The sequence below is a fragment of the Mobula hypostoma genome, chromosome 1, assembly GCF_963921235.1.
Source record: "Mobula hypostoma chromosome 1, sMobHyp1.1, whole genome shotgun sequence".
NCBI classification, from domain to species: Eukaryota; Metazoa; Chordata; class Chondrichthyes; order Myliobatiformes; family Myliobatidae; genus Mobula; species Mobula hypostoma.
Window position 1 is genome coordinate 113,485,257 of NC_086097.1, and position 15,272 is coordinate 113,500,528.

General features: G+C 42.4%; 1 protein-coding gene across 1 annotated transcript in view; it reads right to left on the reverse strand.

The window, feature by feature from the left end:
* Window positions 1–14,970, reverse strand: part of LOC134350043 (collagen triple helix repeat-containing protein 1-like) — a 35,320-nt gene extending 20,350 nt beyond the window's left edge. The window contains exon 1 of the mRNA XM_063054958.1: window positions 14,716–14,970. Within this exon, the coding sequence (XP_062911028.1) occupies window positions 14,716–14,823 (108 nt within the window). The 5' untranslated portion in view covers window positions 14,824–14,970. The remainder of the gene's footprint in view (window positions 1–14,715) is intronic.
* Window positions 14,971–15,272: the final 302 nt, after the last annotated feature.

The window sequence follows — 15,272 nt, forward strand, 5'->3', positions numbered from 1 at the left end:
GTTGTGGGAACAAGTCAATGTTTCTGATTGCCAGCTTAGTCCTCAGTGGATCCGTGAGGAAGGAGGGTGGGAAGTTGTAGTGCCTTATAGGTAGCTCACAATAAGAGTTTTTGTTAATCATTTGGAGATTGTCCATAAATGAATACTGCTTTATAGAATTATACACGGTGAAGAAAGGACTGAATGGGAATAAAATCACAGACAGCACCATAGCGCAGTGATCAGTGTAATACTATTACAGTGTCAGCAACCCAGGTTCAATTCTGCCGCTGTCTGTAAGGAGTTTGTATGTTCGCACCGTGACATGTGGGTTTTCTCTGGGTGCTCCGTTTCTCCCCCAACTCCAAAAGGTACACAGATTGGTAGGTTGATCGGTCACATGGGTGTAATTGGGCAACGTGGGATCGTTGGCCAGAAGGGCCAGTTATTGCACTGCATCTCTGAACTAAAACTAAAACTAGGCCTCCTGAAAGGAATGAGGTCTAGTCTAACATTCACGTGAAGATGAATACAGTGGAATTCCAATTAGATTCTTCTTGTCACTGGTCAGGAAGCAAGGCAGGAGATTATCTGAGAGCTAGGGAGCAGTGGATAAGCTGCCTTGAACAAATGGTTTTCTAGGGGCCCAGGAAAGGTGATTAGCAGCTGGATAGAAATGTGGGATTTTTAAAAAATAGGCAATTCTTGGAGTAAACGGTGATTTTTTTCCCTAAGGTAATGAAGACAGAAGGCAAGAAAGGTTAAATAATAAGCAAAAGGTTAAAGCAATGCGAAAGGAATGCAGATGTGACCAGATGTTTCCCATCTTGGCAACCTGTGACAGCTTGGTGGAAGTCTAGATATGTAATGATTCATCAGCAACTAAGCATTATATTCTGGAAAAAAGTACAGCACTTCCAACTCCATTCACCAACACGAAAAAATCTGCAGATGCTGGAAATCCAAGGTGACACACACAAAATGCTGGAGTGAAGAAGGGTCTCAGCCCGAAACGTTGACGTCCATAGATGCTGCCTGGCCTGCTGAGTTCCTCCAGCATTCTGTGTGTGTTGCTTCCCACTCCATTCTTCTACTGGAACTATTATATAATTGTTTAAATCAAGATTTATTCTACTAGTTTCCTACATGGTGTTTTGCACTTTAGTGCAACATGCTAACTGATTTAGGTCACCATAAAACAGTTATCTGGTTTGTCTTTCCACAGATGTGGCCTGATCTGCTGAGGGTCACCAGTATTTTCTGCTAACATTTTCAATTTCCACCATCTGCATTTTTTTTGTATTTTCACCACAATACTTGCAAGTACTTGAGAAAATTCATACTTACAGAATGCCATAAAGGCTCCTACAAATTTCTACAAAAGTATGGTGGAGAGCATGCTGACTGGTTATATCAAAGGCGGGCATAGAGGCTCCAGTGAGCAGGACTGCAAAAGACTGCGGAGGATTGCAGATTCAGTCTCATGGCCACAACCTTCCCCATCAGTGAGGACGTTTTCGAGGGGCAGTACCTCAGGAGGTAGCATCCATCACTAAGGACTGTCACCGTCTGCAATCTGCCCTTTTCTCCTTACTACCACTGGGGAGGATAAATTTGAAGCAGCTTCTCCCCCTCTGCCATCCAATTTCTGAATTCCATGAGCCCATGAGCACTACCTTCACCTAATTTCTTTCTTTTATTTATTTTTGTAATTTGTTTTAAGCCTTTACAGCGTACTGCTGCTGCAAACAACACATTTTACATCACCAAAGTCAGAGAGATAATAAACCTGATTCTGATTAACTGTTTGCTCAAACATGAAGGAAATTGTGATGGGAGAGATCCTGATTTGTATCACTTTTCATCCCATCGAGTCCTGGTGAAAACTCTCAGCCAGAAACGCTGAAATGGCTGGACTCTTTTCAATTATGTGTTTTGTGTTCTGTTTTTTTTTGCTTTTTTTTTGTTGCTGGTTGTGCAATTTGTTTTTTGCATGTGTGGAGAGGAGGGGTTTGCTTGTTTGCTTTGAACAGATTCCATAGTTTTCTGTTTCATGTCTGTCTGTGGGCGAGATGAATCAAAGTATACTGCATATATACTTCGATAATAAATGTATTACTGAATCTTTGTTTATTTTCCTCCTTGGATGCTGCCTGACCTGTTGAGTTCCTCCAGCCTTTTGCATGTGTTGCTCAAGATTTGCAGCATCTGCAGAATCTCCTGGTAACATTTTTTGTTCATAAGGTCTGCAATCTAAATTAAATATTCTCAGCTTTCTAAATTCCCTGTGTTCTGCTACTCCCAAGGTACATCCAAGACATAACAAGCCAGTTACTTCACAGTTCAGTAACTCAGTAAACACTTAGGAACAAAAGCAACATACAGGACCTTCAGTCGTTTTGAAGGGTCTCGGCCTGAAACATCAACACCTGTGTAGCACCGATCTTATCGCATGTGACTAGTCACTGCACTCTTTGAGAAAATCAAATTACACGAGTTGCTAGCAGGCCATCAGAAGATTCTGGTTCTGGAAGGAGGCAGTGAATAGAAAAACCACAATCTTCTGGAAATAAGGTTTGTTTATAAGAAAAAAAACAGTATGTACAAAATATTTACATGACCAAGAACAATCCAAAATTCCAACACTCTATTTAGATTCCAAATCTTAGATATCAAACCACAACAAATTCCTTTTTAATTACAATCAGTGAGATTCGTTTATTACTCGAAACTCTCTAACTACTTAGATCTAGTGTTATTCCCTGTTTAAAAGTTTACAGACTAAACTTTCCTTTTTCTTATTCCTAGTTAGTTAGAAAACTAAATATAATTCCTATTCTCAAGTATTATAGTTAACTTCAGTTTCAGTTCCAGGCAGCATATCTACAAGTTTAAATTCAAATTCAAAAAATATATATACACAGTTTAACTCCTTTCATGACAATTCTCCAACGTCACAACTTTTAAATGAAGTAAATCTCATTCAGTAACTTATCAAAGTCTTTGCAAAAATAATCAGTTCCTGCAGAAAATCAAATTCAGATTCTTCGAATGAAAATAAACTTATACATCCAATGGTATTAAATCCTCTGAGTCATTATACATTTTATTCCGGCACTGGTTCATCAACTCTTGGATAGTTCACCATCTTCTTTCTTGCTTCAATGGATGAAATAGTTGATCGTCCACGGAAAGTCAATTCACAAGCTTGCACCAAAACTTGACCAAATCCCTTTGTATGATTTTACAGAACTAATTCCCGACTACACAGTAGGAATTTTGGACACCGGTCTTTGCCGATGTTGTCTGGTTATAGCTGTAGCTTCAACAAATCTTTTATCGCTATTGTCTCTCCTCCAGGGGTTTCACCCTGAGGGTTTCAAGTTAGTAGGGTAAAGATACCCAGTACTAATTCCACTCTTAACAATTCATGTCTTCAGCTTCTAATTGTTGCTGTGTTTCCCTCCTTGTTAGGAAGGAAGCTGAGAAGCAGGGCCTCCAGGGTAGTAATCCCGGGATTGCTATCTGTGCCACGTGCTAGCGAGGGCAAGAATAGTAGGATCAAGCAGATGAATGCGTGGCTGAGAGACTGGTGTAGGGGGCAGGGCTTCAGATTCTTGGATAACTGGGATCTCTTCTGGGGGAAGTATGACCTGTTCAGAAAGGACAGGTTACACCTGAACCTGAAGGGGACTAATATCCTGGTGGAAAGTTTAATAGAGCTGTTAGGGAGGGTTTAAATTAATTTGGCAGGGGGATGGGAACCGGAATGACAGAGCGGAGGAAGGGGAAAACAGAAATAAATCTAGTGAGCAGTAAAGATGTCAGGAAAGACAGGCAGGTGACGGGGCAAATTTGTAGCCATTGGGATGAGTTGCAGTGAAGTCAAAGCGAAAAGTATCAAATACTGGTCTTAAGGTGTTATACTTAAATGCATGCAGCATAAGGAATAAGGTGGATGATCTTGTCGTACAGCTACAGATTGGCAGGTATGATATTGTGGCCATCATTGAGACCTGGCTAAAGGATGCATGTCTCTGGGAGCTGAACGTCCAAGGATACACGGTGTTTCGGAAGGATAGGAAGGTAGGCAGAGGGGGAGGCATGGCTTTATTGGTAAGAAATGATATTAAATCATTAGAAAGAGGTGATATAAGATCGGAAGGTGCAGAATCTTTATGGGTTGAGCTAAGAAATAGCAGGGGTAAAAGGACCCGGATGGCAGTTATTTATAGGCCTCCAAACAGCTGCAGTGATGTGGACTACAAATTACAACTGGAAAGAGAAAAGGCTTGTCAGAAGGGCAGTGTTATGATAATTGTGGGGGATTTTAACATACGAGTGGATTGGGAAAATCAAGTCGGCACTGGATCTCAAGAGAGAGAATTTGTAGAATGTCTGCGAGATGGCTTTTTAGAACACCTTGTTGTCGAGCCCACTAGGGGATCGGCTGTACTGGATTGGGTATTGTGTAATGAACCGGAGATGATTAGAGAGATTGAGGTGAAGGAGTCCTTAGGAGACAGTGATCGTAACATGATTGAGTTCACTGTGAAATTTGAAAAAGAGAAGCTAAAGTCTGATGTGTCGGTATTTCAGTGGAGTAAAGGAAATTACAGTGGCATGAGAGAGGAACTGGCCAAAGTTGACTGGAAAGGGACACAGGCAGGAAAGGCAGCAGAGCAGCAGTGGCTGGAGTTTATGCGAGAAGTGAGGAAGATGTAAGACAGGTATATTCCAAAAAAGAAGAAATTTTCAAGTGGAAAAAGGATGCAACCGTGGTTGACAAGAGAAGTCAAAGCCAAAGTTGAAGCAAAGGAGAGGGCATACAAGGAAGCAAAAATTAGTGGGAAGACAGAGGATTGGGAAGTTTTTAAAACCTTACGAAAGGAAACCAAGAAGGTCATTAAGAGGGAAAAGATTAACTATGAAAGGAAGCTAGCAAATAATATCAAAGAGGATACTAAAAGCTTTTTCAAGTATATAAAGAGTAAAAGACAGGTGAGAGTAGATATAGGACCGATAGAAAATGATGCTGGAGAAATTGTAATGGGAGATAAGGAGATGGCAGACGAACGGAATGAGTATTTTGCATCAGTCTTCACTGAGGAAGACATCAGCAGTATACCGGACACTCAAGGGTGGCAGGGAAGACAAGTGTGCGCAGTCACAATTACGACAGAGAAAGTATTCAGGAAGCTGGATCGTCTAAAGGTAGATAAATCTCCCAGACCAGATGGAATGCACCCGCGTGTTCTGAAGGAAGTAGCTATGGAGATTGCGGAGGCGTTAGCAATGATCTTTCAAAAGTCGATAGATTCTGGCATGGTTCCGGAGGACTGGAAGATTGCAAATGTCACTCCGCTATTTAAGAAGGGGGCAAGGAAGCAAAAAGGAAATTATAGACCTGTTAGCTTGACATCGGTAGTTGGGAAGTTGTTGGAGTAGATTGTCAAGGATGAGGTTACGGAGTACCTGGAGGCATATGACAAGATAGGCAGAACTCAGCATGGATTCCTTCAAGGAAAATCCTGCCTGACAAACCTATTACAATTTTTTGAGGAAATTACCTGTAGGCTAGACAAGGGAGATGCAGTGGATGTTGTATATTTGGATTTTCAGAAGGCCTTTGACAAGGTGCCACACATGAGGCTACTTAACAAGATAAGAGCCCATGGAATTATGGGAAATTTACATACGTGGATAGAGCATTGGCTGATTGGCAGGAAACAGAGAGTGGGAATAAAGGGATCTTATTCTGGTTGGCTGCCGGTTACCAGTGGTGTTCCACAGGGGTCCGTGTTGGGGCTGTTTCATTTTACATTGTACATCAACGATTTTGATTATGGAATAGATAGCTTTGTGGCTAAGTTTGCTGATGATACGAAGATAGGTGGAGGGGTTGGTAGTGCTGAGGAAATGGACAGTCTGCAGAGAGACTTGGATAGATTGGAAGAATGGGCAGAGAAGTGGCAAATGAAGTACAATGTTGGAAAGTGTATGGTTATGCACTTTGGCAGAAAAAATAAATGGGCGGACTATTATTTAAATGGGGAAAGAATTCAAAGTTCAGAGATGCAACGGGACTTGGGAGTCCTCGTACAGGATACCCTTAAAGTTAACCTCCATGTTGAGTCAGTAGTGAAGAAGGCGAATGCAATGTTGGCATTCATTTCTAGAGGAATAGAGTATAGGAGCAGGGATGTGATGTTGAGGCTCTATAAGGCGCTGGTGAGACTTCACTTGGAGCACTGTGGACAGTTTTGGTCTCCTTATTTAAGAAAGGATGAGCTGACGTTGGAGAGGGTACGGAGAATATTCACTAGAATGATTCCGGGAATGAGAGGGTTAACATATGAGGAACGTTTGTCCACTCTTGGACTGTATTCCTTGGAGTTTAGAAGGATGAGGGGAGACCTCATAGAAACATTTCGAATGTTGAAAGGCATGGACAGAGTGGATGTGGCAAAGTTGTTTCCCATGATGGGGGAGTCTAGTACGAGAGGGCATGACTTAAGGATTGAAGGGCACCCATTCAGAACAGAAATGCAAAGAAATTTTTTTAGTCAGAGGGTGGTGAATCTATGGAATTTGTTGCCACAGGCAGCAATGGAGGCCAAGTCATTGGGTGCATTTAAGGCAGAGATTGATAGATATCTGAGTAGCCAGGGTATCAAAGGTTATGGTGAGAAGGCAGGGGAGTGGGACTAAATGTGAGAGTGGATCAGCTCATGATAAAATGGCGGAGCAGACTTGATGGGCCGAATGGCCGACTTCTGCTCCTTTGTCTTATGGTCTTATGGTCTTTTCCGTTCCTGCATCGGCCATGCTCCGCCCTCGCAAAGTGTTTTTTTTCAAATTCTCTTTTTTTAAAGAAAATATCGTAAACTTTCTAACATGACATCTTTGGGTTTAATTATCCTGGGTTGCACCCTTCCCCTTTGAATTTATGCAAGTCCCATTGCATACGGCTACCGGTTGCACTGTAATGGGTTTGCGGTGTTCTTCATCTGTGAAATTTGTAAGAGTTTCTACAATAGTTGAGCTCAGAACTTGGAAACGTGACTGAATTACAGTCACTAAAGGATTTCCTAGCTCAGCATATGTTCGAGTTCTAGGGTTTTGTGTGTCTAGAAAACCTTCTGAGTTCAGGCTCTTCTTTGTGAGAATTTTCATTTGTCATGTCTTTTCTAGTCAACACTTCATCATGTGTTTCTGTTTTTTTTTGTTGAATCTCAAACTCATTTGGGATTGACAAAATTTCCATACTTCTGCCATCAGGTGGGATATACAGATTATGCAATTCCTCATTTGTTGTTTCTTCCACAGGGTTTTCTTCAGGACTGACAGGTAAGTTACTTTCTACAATGGGTTCCTGTACATCAGGTAAGGAACTTGCATTTCTTTGGGATTCTAGCACTTTTTTCTGCCACCAGAGTGGTTGTAAATGGGTGCTTCGGGCTTGAGTTGGAGCCCACAGTTCAGTGTAACTGTTCACAGGATTGTCGACTCTCAGAAGGTTCATCTACAGTGTCAGGTCTTGGTCTGAGGTAATAAACCTTCTCCTCGACTTCTTCAGTCAATTGGATTTTCTTCCTCTTCAATTGACTGTTCATTGTTAGTACCACGAGTTGTGTACTTGTGAACAGGGACAGGAGGAAGTTGTACAGTGTCCTCAGAAGGAAGAAATCCACAAGGGAGCAATAGATCCCTATGTAATGTTCGTATGGGCCCAGACTGGTTCTCAGGACGTACCTTGTAAACAGGCAGATCACCAACTTGGCTCACCACTCCATAGCTATTTCTTCCCATTTAGCACCAAGTTTGCTTTTACCTCGTGGATGCACATCCCTTAGTAGCACTCGGTCTTCTTCCTTCAGCTCTGAAGCTATCACATGTTTATCCCTTTTGCCAATCACCTGTCCAGCTCTTGGCTCCATCCCTCCCCCTCCTGTCTTCTCCTATCATTTTGGATCTCCCTCTCCCCCTCCCATTTTCAAATCTCTTACTAGCTCTTCGTTAGTACTGACGAGGGGTCTCGGCCCGACACGCCGACTGTACCTCTTCCTATAGATGCTGCCTGGCCTGCTGCGTTCACCAGCAACTTTGATGTGTGTGGCTTGAACTTCCAGCATCTGCAGATTTCCTCGTGTGTACATGTTTATCATATCTAGCCTTGTTTCGGTTTGCCATTTTCTGTGAGTTCCCCATAGCTATCTTGATCCTTTCCTCAAGATGAGATTTCAAATTTTGTACATACTGAAAATGTGATTTATCATCTATGCCTTTCAAGGGCATTCCAAAAGCTAAGTCAACTGGAAGTCTGGGTTGTCATCTGAACATCAATTCATAGGAACTAAAGCCAGTCACCTCACTCCTAGTACAATTATAAGCATGGGCTAAGAATTTCACAAATTCTCACCAGTGACTTTTATCTTTCATCTCCAGGGTTTCCACCATATCTAAGAGGGTCCTGTTAAACCTCTTGACAGGGTTTCCTCTATAATGATATGGTGTAGTTTTGACTTTTTGAATTCCAGCTATCTCACACAATTATTTAATCAGGTGGAATCAAAGCCCTCTATCGCTGTGCAGTCGCTCGGGATAACCATAATGCGAGATGAAATGCTCCCATAGGCACTTTGCAACTGTCTTGGCTTTTTGGTTAGGTGTAGGAATAGCCAAAGCATATTTAGGGAAATGATCAGTTATTACTAACACTATTACTAGTTGTGTTACTTTGATCGGGTTCTAATGTAAGAAAGTCCATACAGACCAGCTGCAAGGGTTGAGACATCACAATATTCACTAACGGAGAAGCTTTCTCAGGCAAGATCTTTCTTCTTACGCATCGACCACATGTTTTAATCTTGTGTTCTACATGAGCAGCCATCTTGGACCAATAGGATCGGCTTCTGACTAAATCCAGGGTACGATCAATACCCATGTGACGAAAGTCATCGTGAAGACTCTTAAGTACCTCAATTGAAACTTTTCAGGTAAAACAAGCTGATATGTTGTTTTATCTCTGGTTAATCTTTTTCTGTAGAGAAATCTGCCTTTCAGCTCTAGATGATCCCATTCTCTGGGAAGGTAGGAGAGTCTGGGGATTGTGTTTCTCACTGAAGGGGATCATTTTCCTCCAGCTTCCATCTGATTGATACCTTCCCTAATACAAGGATCTGCTGACTGGGAGTCCGTAATCTCAGCATCAGAGAGATGAGAAATGACTGGTAATCCCCCACACTGATTTTCTTGTGCCTAACTGTCAGGAATAGCACTTGAATGCTCGTTAAGGATCGAACATATGCAATGGCAAAATCTGCAGCAGGCTCTGTTTCTTGGATAAGATGACTCTCACATATAGTTTGCACAATGTCAGTCCCCATCTGTCCTGCAACAGGACCTGCTTCTAATTTGAAATGAGGCTTACGAGTGCCACGACTCGACTCCCACTCGCTCCGTCTCTTTTCAAGCTGTCTTCTATTTTCTGCTACTAATGCCAGATTTGGTTCATAGCAGCAAGAGCTGGCTATGTGCCCATCTTTACCACATTATCCTCTGTGTCAGCCTTTCTTTTTGGTGACATATCAGTTGCTCGTTTTTCCCTTCTGCAGTTTTGTAACTTGTAGAGCAGCTAGTTGACTTTGAAGCTCAGCTTTGTTCCGTCAGTTGAGAAGTAATTGAAATTAGCTGTGCTACATCATCTTCTTTACAGGCACCTGTGGTCTGAGACTGTGTAACAGCATGTGGTTTGACAGGTCCTAAATGCTGTTTCATGCGTGTGGTTCGAGAAGCATACTTGTCTTCCTCGGTGCGTAGAAATGTCAATAGTTCAGTAAATGATGGTGGGTTTTGTTTTTTCAGTTCCAATTGCAGCTCCAAAATTCGGGAGTGGTCCCAACATCCCCTACAAAACTGCCTTAAGATATGCTTGTTAGCCTCAGTTTTGGCAACTCCACCTCGCTTTACAGTCAGTGTCAATGCTACTTGTAGTTGCTGTAGGTAGGGGGATAGTTTTTCACTTGTGTTCTGCACCGTGTTCATGAATTTGGTGAATAATTCATCACCATCTTCCACGGTGGCAAAAGCTGAGTCTAGAAGTTGTACATAAATAGCAGGTGAAGCTCCAGGGCTTATTGACTTGACGAAGTCAGTAGCTGGTGGAAGAATACTTTCACATATTTTCCGTGTTCTATAAAGACCAAACACACTTGGGTCTTGCAAGAGCAGTTCAACACTAGCACGCCAAGTCTCATAATCCGCCTCATTAGGTGGACGAGGGGTTCTACCAGAAAAGGTTTGGAGCCTTACTGGTGGATTGCCATGAACCATCAAGTCATTACTGCGCACAATGTGCTCCTCTACGACTCTCTGAATATCTGGAGGGTTTATATCACTGGGAGAGAGGGATGGGTTCACTGCAACTCCATTAGTTTGTATTTCAGGGACTGAGTTATTCTGCATAGCAGACACAGCTGTTTCTGGCTGGTTAGTATCAGAGGAGTCTGCTCTGAATTGAAGAGTTCTGGTCTTATTATGTACATCGTCAGCAGTTTCAACAGTGACTGTTTCCCTACTCTCAATAGTAAGGGTTTCACTGATCTGGGTTAACATCTCTCTCAAGATTTCATTATAATCTTTCCCACTGCACTTCACTAAGGTTTTCAACTCACCAAGGTAATCTTGAGTGGTGTCTTTTTCAACTTTCTGAGTGTAAACACTGGCTAAAGTAACTGCACAGTAAAAAACATTTTGGTCACGCGTGCCTGTTGAGTGTACGGTAGGAAGAGCTGGAGATCTTGCACTGCAGAGTCAAAATGATACTCTACTATGAGGGACTGGGGAAATTCTTCACCGGGATCGGTTAGACGAATAACTATGGCAACTGAACCATATACTTTAAGAAAGTCCAGTATTTCCTCATCTTGTTCTATTCCTGTTAATGCCATTGACTAAAACAGCATTTGGGATTTCCTTTATGACTTACATTTTCTTTCACTGTAGGACTTAATTGAACAAGTGAGTTTGAAAAATAATATTCTTTTAGTGCTTTGTATACTGATTGGTGTGCTACTGTTTATCTAATACACTGCCTCCTGGCTGGCTCGGCAAGTTTCATGTAGCATCTGTGTAGCACCGGTTTTATCATGTGAGGCTAGTCCCTGCACTCCTTAAGAAAATCAGATTGCACTAGTTGCTAGTAGACCATCAGAAGATTCTGGTATCGGAAGGAGGCAGTGACTAGAAAAACCACACACTTCTGGAAATAAGGTTTGTTTGTAAGAAAAAAACAGTATGTACAAAATATTTATATGAGCAAGAACAATTCAAAATTCTAACACTCTATTTAGGTTCCAAACAGAAACACAGAAACATAGAAAACCTACAGCACAATACAGGCCCTTCAGTCCACGAAGCTGTGCCGAACACGTCCTTACCTTAGAAATTACCCAGGGTTGCCCACAGCCCTCCATTTTTCTGAGCTCTGTGTACCTGTCCAGAAGTCTCTTAAAACACCCTATCGTATCCGTCTCCACCATCATCGAGGGAAGCCCATTCCATGCACTCAGCACTCTCTCCATAAAAAACTTACCCCTGATATCTCCGCTGTACGTACCTACTTCCAAGCACCTTAAAACTGTGCCCTCTCGTGCTAGTCATTTCAGCCCTGGGAAAAAGCCTCTGACTATCCACATGATCAATGCCTCTCATCATCTTATACACCTCTATCAGGTCACCTCTTATCCTCCATCACTCCAAGGAAAAAAGGCCGAGTTCACTCAACTTATTCTCATAAAGTATGCTCCCCAATCCAGGCAACATCCTTGTAAATCCTCTCTGCACCCTTTCTATGGTTTCCAAATCCTTCCTATAGTGAGGCGACCAGAACTGAGAGCACAGTACTCCAAGTGGGGTCTGACCAGGGTCCTATATACTGTAACTGCAACATTACCTCTCGGCTCCTAAACTCAATCCCACGATTGATGAAGGCCAATGCACTGTATGCCTTCTTAACCACAGAGTCAACCTGCGCAGCAGCTTTGAGTGTCCTGTGGACTCGGACCCCAAGATCCCTCTGATCCGCCACACTACCAAGAGTCTTACCATTAATGCTATATTCTGCCATCATATTTGACCGACCAAAATGAACCACCTCACACTTATCTCGGTTGAACTCCATCTGCCACTTCTCAGCCCAGTTTTGCATCCTATCAATGTCCCACTGTAACCTCTGACAGCCCTCCACACGATCCACAACACCTCCAACCTTTGTGTCATCAGAAGATTTACTAACCCGTCCGTCTACTTTTTCATCCAGGTCATTTATAAAAATCACGAAGAGGAGGGGGTCCCAGAACAGATCCCTGAGGCACACCACTGGTGACTGACCTCCATGCAGAATATGACCCATTTTACAACGACTCTTTGCCTTTTGTGGGTTAGCCAGTTCTGGATCCACAAAGCAATTTACCCTTGAATCCCATGCCTCCTTACTTTCTCAAGTAGCCTTGCATGGGGTACCTTATCAAATGCCTTGCTGAAATCCATATGCACTACATCTACTGCTCTACCATCATCCATGTGTTTAGTCACAATCTCAAAAAATTCAATCAGGCTTGTAAGGCACAATCTGCCTTTGACAAAGCCACACTGACTATTCCTAATCATATTATGCCTCTCCAAATGTTCATAAATCCTGCCTCTCAACTTACCAACCAAGTGAAGTAAGACTCACTGGTCTATAATTTCCTGGGCTATCTCTACTCCTTTCTTGAATAAGGGAACAACATCCGCAACCCTCCATCCTCTGGAACCTCTCCCATCCCCATTGATGATACAAAGTCATTGCCAGAGGCTCAGCAATCTTCTCCCTCACCTCCCACAGTAGCCTGGGGTACATCTCATCCAGTACCAGTGATTTATCCAACTTGATGCTTTCCAAAAGCTCCTGCACATCCTCTTTCTTAAAATCTACATGCTCAAACTTTTCAGTCCGCTGTAAGTCATCCCCACAATTGCCAAGATCCTTTTCCACAGTGAATACTGAAGCAAAGTATTCATTAAGTACCTTTGCTATCTCCTCTGATTCCATACACACTTTTCCACTATCACACTTGATTGGTCCTAATCTCTCACGTCTTATCCTCTTGCTCATCACATACTTGTAGAATGCCTTGGGGTTTTCTTTAATCCTGTCCGCCAAGGCCTTCTCATGGCCCCTTCTGGCTCTCCTAATTTCTTTCTTGAGCTCCTATCTGCTAGCCTTATAATCTTCTAGATCTCTATCATTACCTAGTTTTTTTAACCTTCTGGAAGTTCTTTTTTTCTTCTTGACTAGATTTACAACAGCCTTTGTACACCGCAGTTCCTGTACCCTACCATCCTTTCCCTGTCTCATTGGAACGTACTTATGCAGAACTTCACACAAATATCCCCTGAATATTTGCCACATTTCTTCCATATATTTTCCTGAGAACATCTGTTTCCAATCTATGCTTCCAAGTTCCTGCCTGATAGCCTCATATTTTCCCTTACCCCAATTAAACACTTTCCTAACTTGTCTGTTCCTATCCCTCTCCAATGCTATGGTAAAGGAGATAGAGTTGTGATCACTATCTCCAAAATGCTCTCCCACTGACAGATCTGACACCTGACCAGGTTCATTTCCCGATACCAGATCAAGTACAGATCTTAGATATCAAACCACAACAAATTCCATTTTAATTAGGATCCAAGAGATTCCTTTATTACTCTAATCTCTCTAACTAATTAGATCTAGTGTTATTCCCTAGTTAAAAGTTTACAAACTAAACTTTCCTTTTTACTTATCCCTAGTTAGTTAAAAAAACAAATATCCTTCTTTTTATCCTTCTGCAGGTGGAACTTTCTAACATTACACCTTTGGGTTCAATTAATCTGGGTTATACATAGATGCTGCCTGGCCTGCTGAGTTCCTCCAGCATTTTGTTTCTGTTGCTTGGATTTCCAGCATCTGCAGATTTTCTCTCGTTTGTGACACAGCCTCATGGTGAGGAGCCTGGGTCTACACTGAAGAGAAAAATACTCGAGGTAATTAAGTAAGCATATGAGACTTGTGATGTAACTGTCCTGATAACATCCTAGATGGAAAACTAACAAAACTGCTTATTTTATTTGATGGGCTTCCGACTTTTCATAGGCCTGAGAATTTTATAAAGCTGCTCACCACTGTCTAAAACCACATTTCTCTTCACCTTTCCCCTTCCTCACTGAGAAAATCCTGTCCTTCTACTGTGAATAAAGGAAAAATCGTATAGTACATTGATGACCAGAAGCAGGCCATTCAGCCCATCAGTTCTACTCCACCATTCAATCATGGCTGTCTTATTATCCCTTTCAACCCCATTCTTGTGCCTGTATTAAAGTTGTCACTAATCAAAAACCAATCAATCTTTAAATGTAGCCAATGGCTTTGGCCTCCACAGACGTCTGCGGTAATGAATTCCACAGATTCACCCCACACGGGACAAATAAATTCCTCCTCACCTTTGTTCTAAAGGGACGTCCTTCTACTCTGAGGCTGTGCCCTCTCCTCCTAGTCTAATGTCTAACTGTTCCTCATGGTCATGCAAGAGATCAGCGGGATTCACCAACCTCCTCGGTCCAAACGCTTCCCGGATCCCCAAACGAAAATGAGCGTTCACAGCTATACCTTCCAACACTGTAAGGTCAAAGTAAAAACATAAACGTTACCCTTTCCTCATCATCTCGCTGACGCATGGATCTTTTCTTTCCGGACTCGGCGCCAAATAACGGCAGAATGAGCCAGGCGAAGAGCACCAGTCGAGCTAGAGAGCCCATGTCGGGAGATACGAGGATATCACACCCGGGAGCTAAACTCGGAGCAGAGAACTTGCTTCGAACCGCCCCCCCGACCCAACCTCTGGCTCTCAGGAGTGCCTGAGCCGAACTCCCGAGAGGCTGTACTTCACAGCACACGCAGAGTGGGAATGCTTTAGAGTTTCAGAGTCACAGATTAATCTTTGTTGGGAAATATAAATTTTTTTGTTGGAATGAAAATAAAGACACGTTGTAAAAACAAGTTTGCGGTTGGCAGTGTCTGGCCAGGATATAGATTTTACGTTCAGAACTGCCGCTCGTGTTTTCGAGAACAAAGACCGATCTGTTCGTCGACACTGATCCAACGTGAATGCAGTTTTCAGTATGGATATTATAAACGTGGCATTTCACAGATTTAGGCAGAACACAATTCGCAAATGATAGGATGCACAAACAGAAATTTTGTAAAG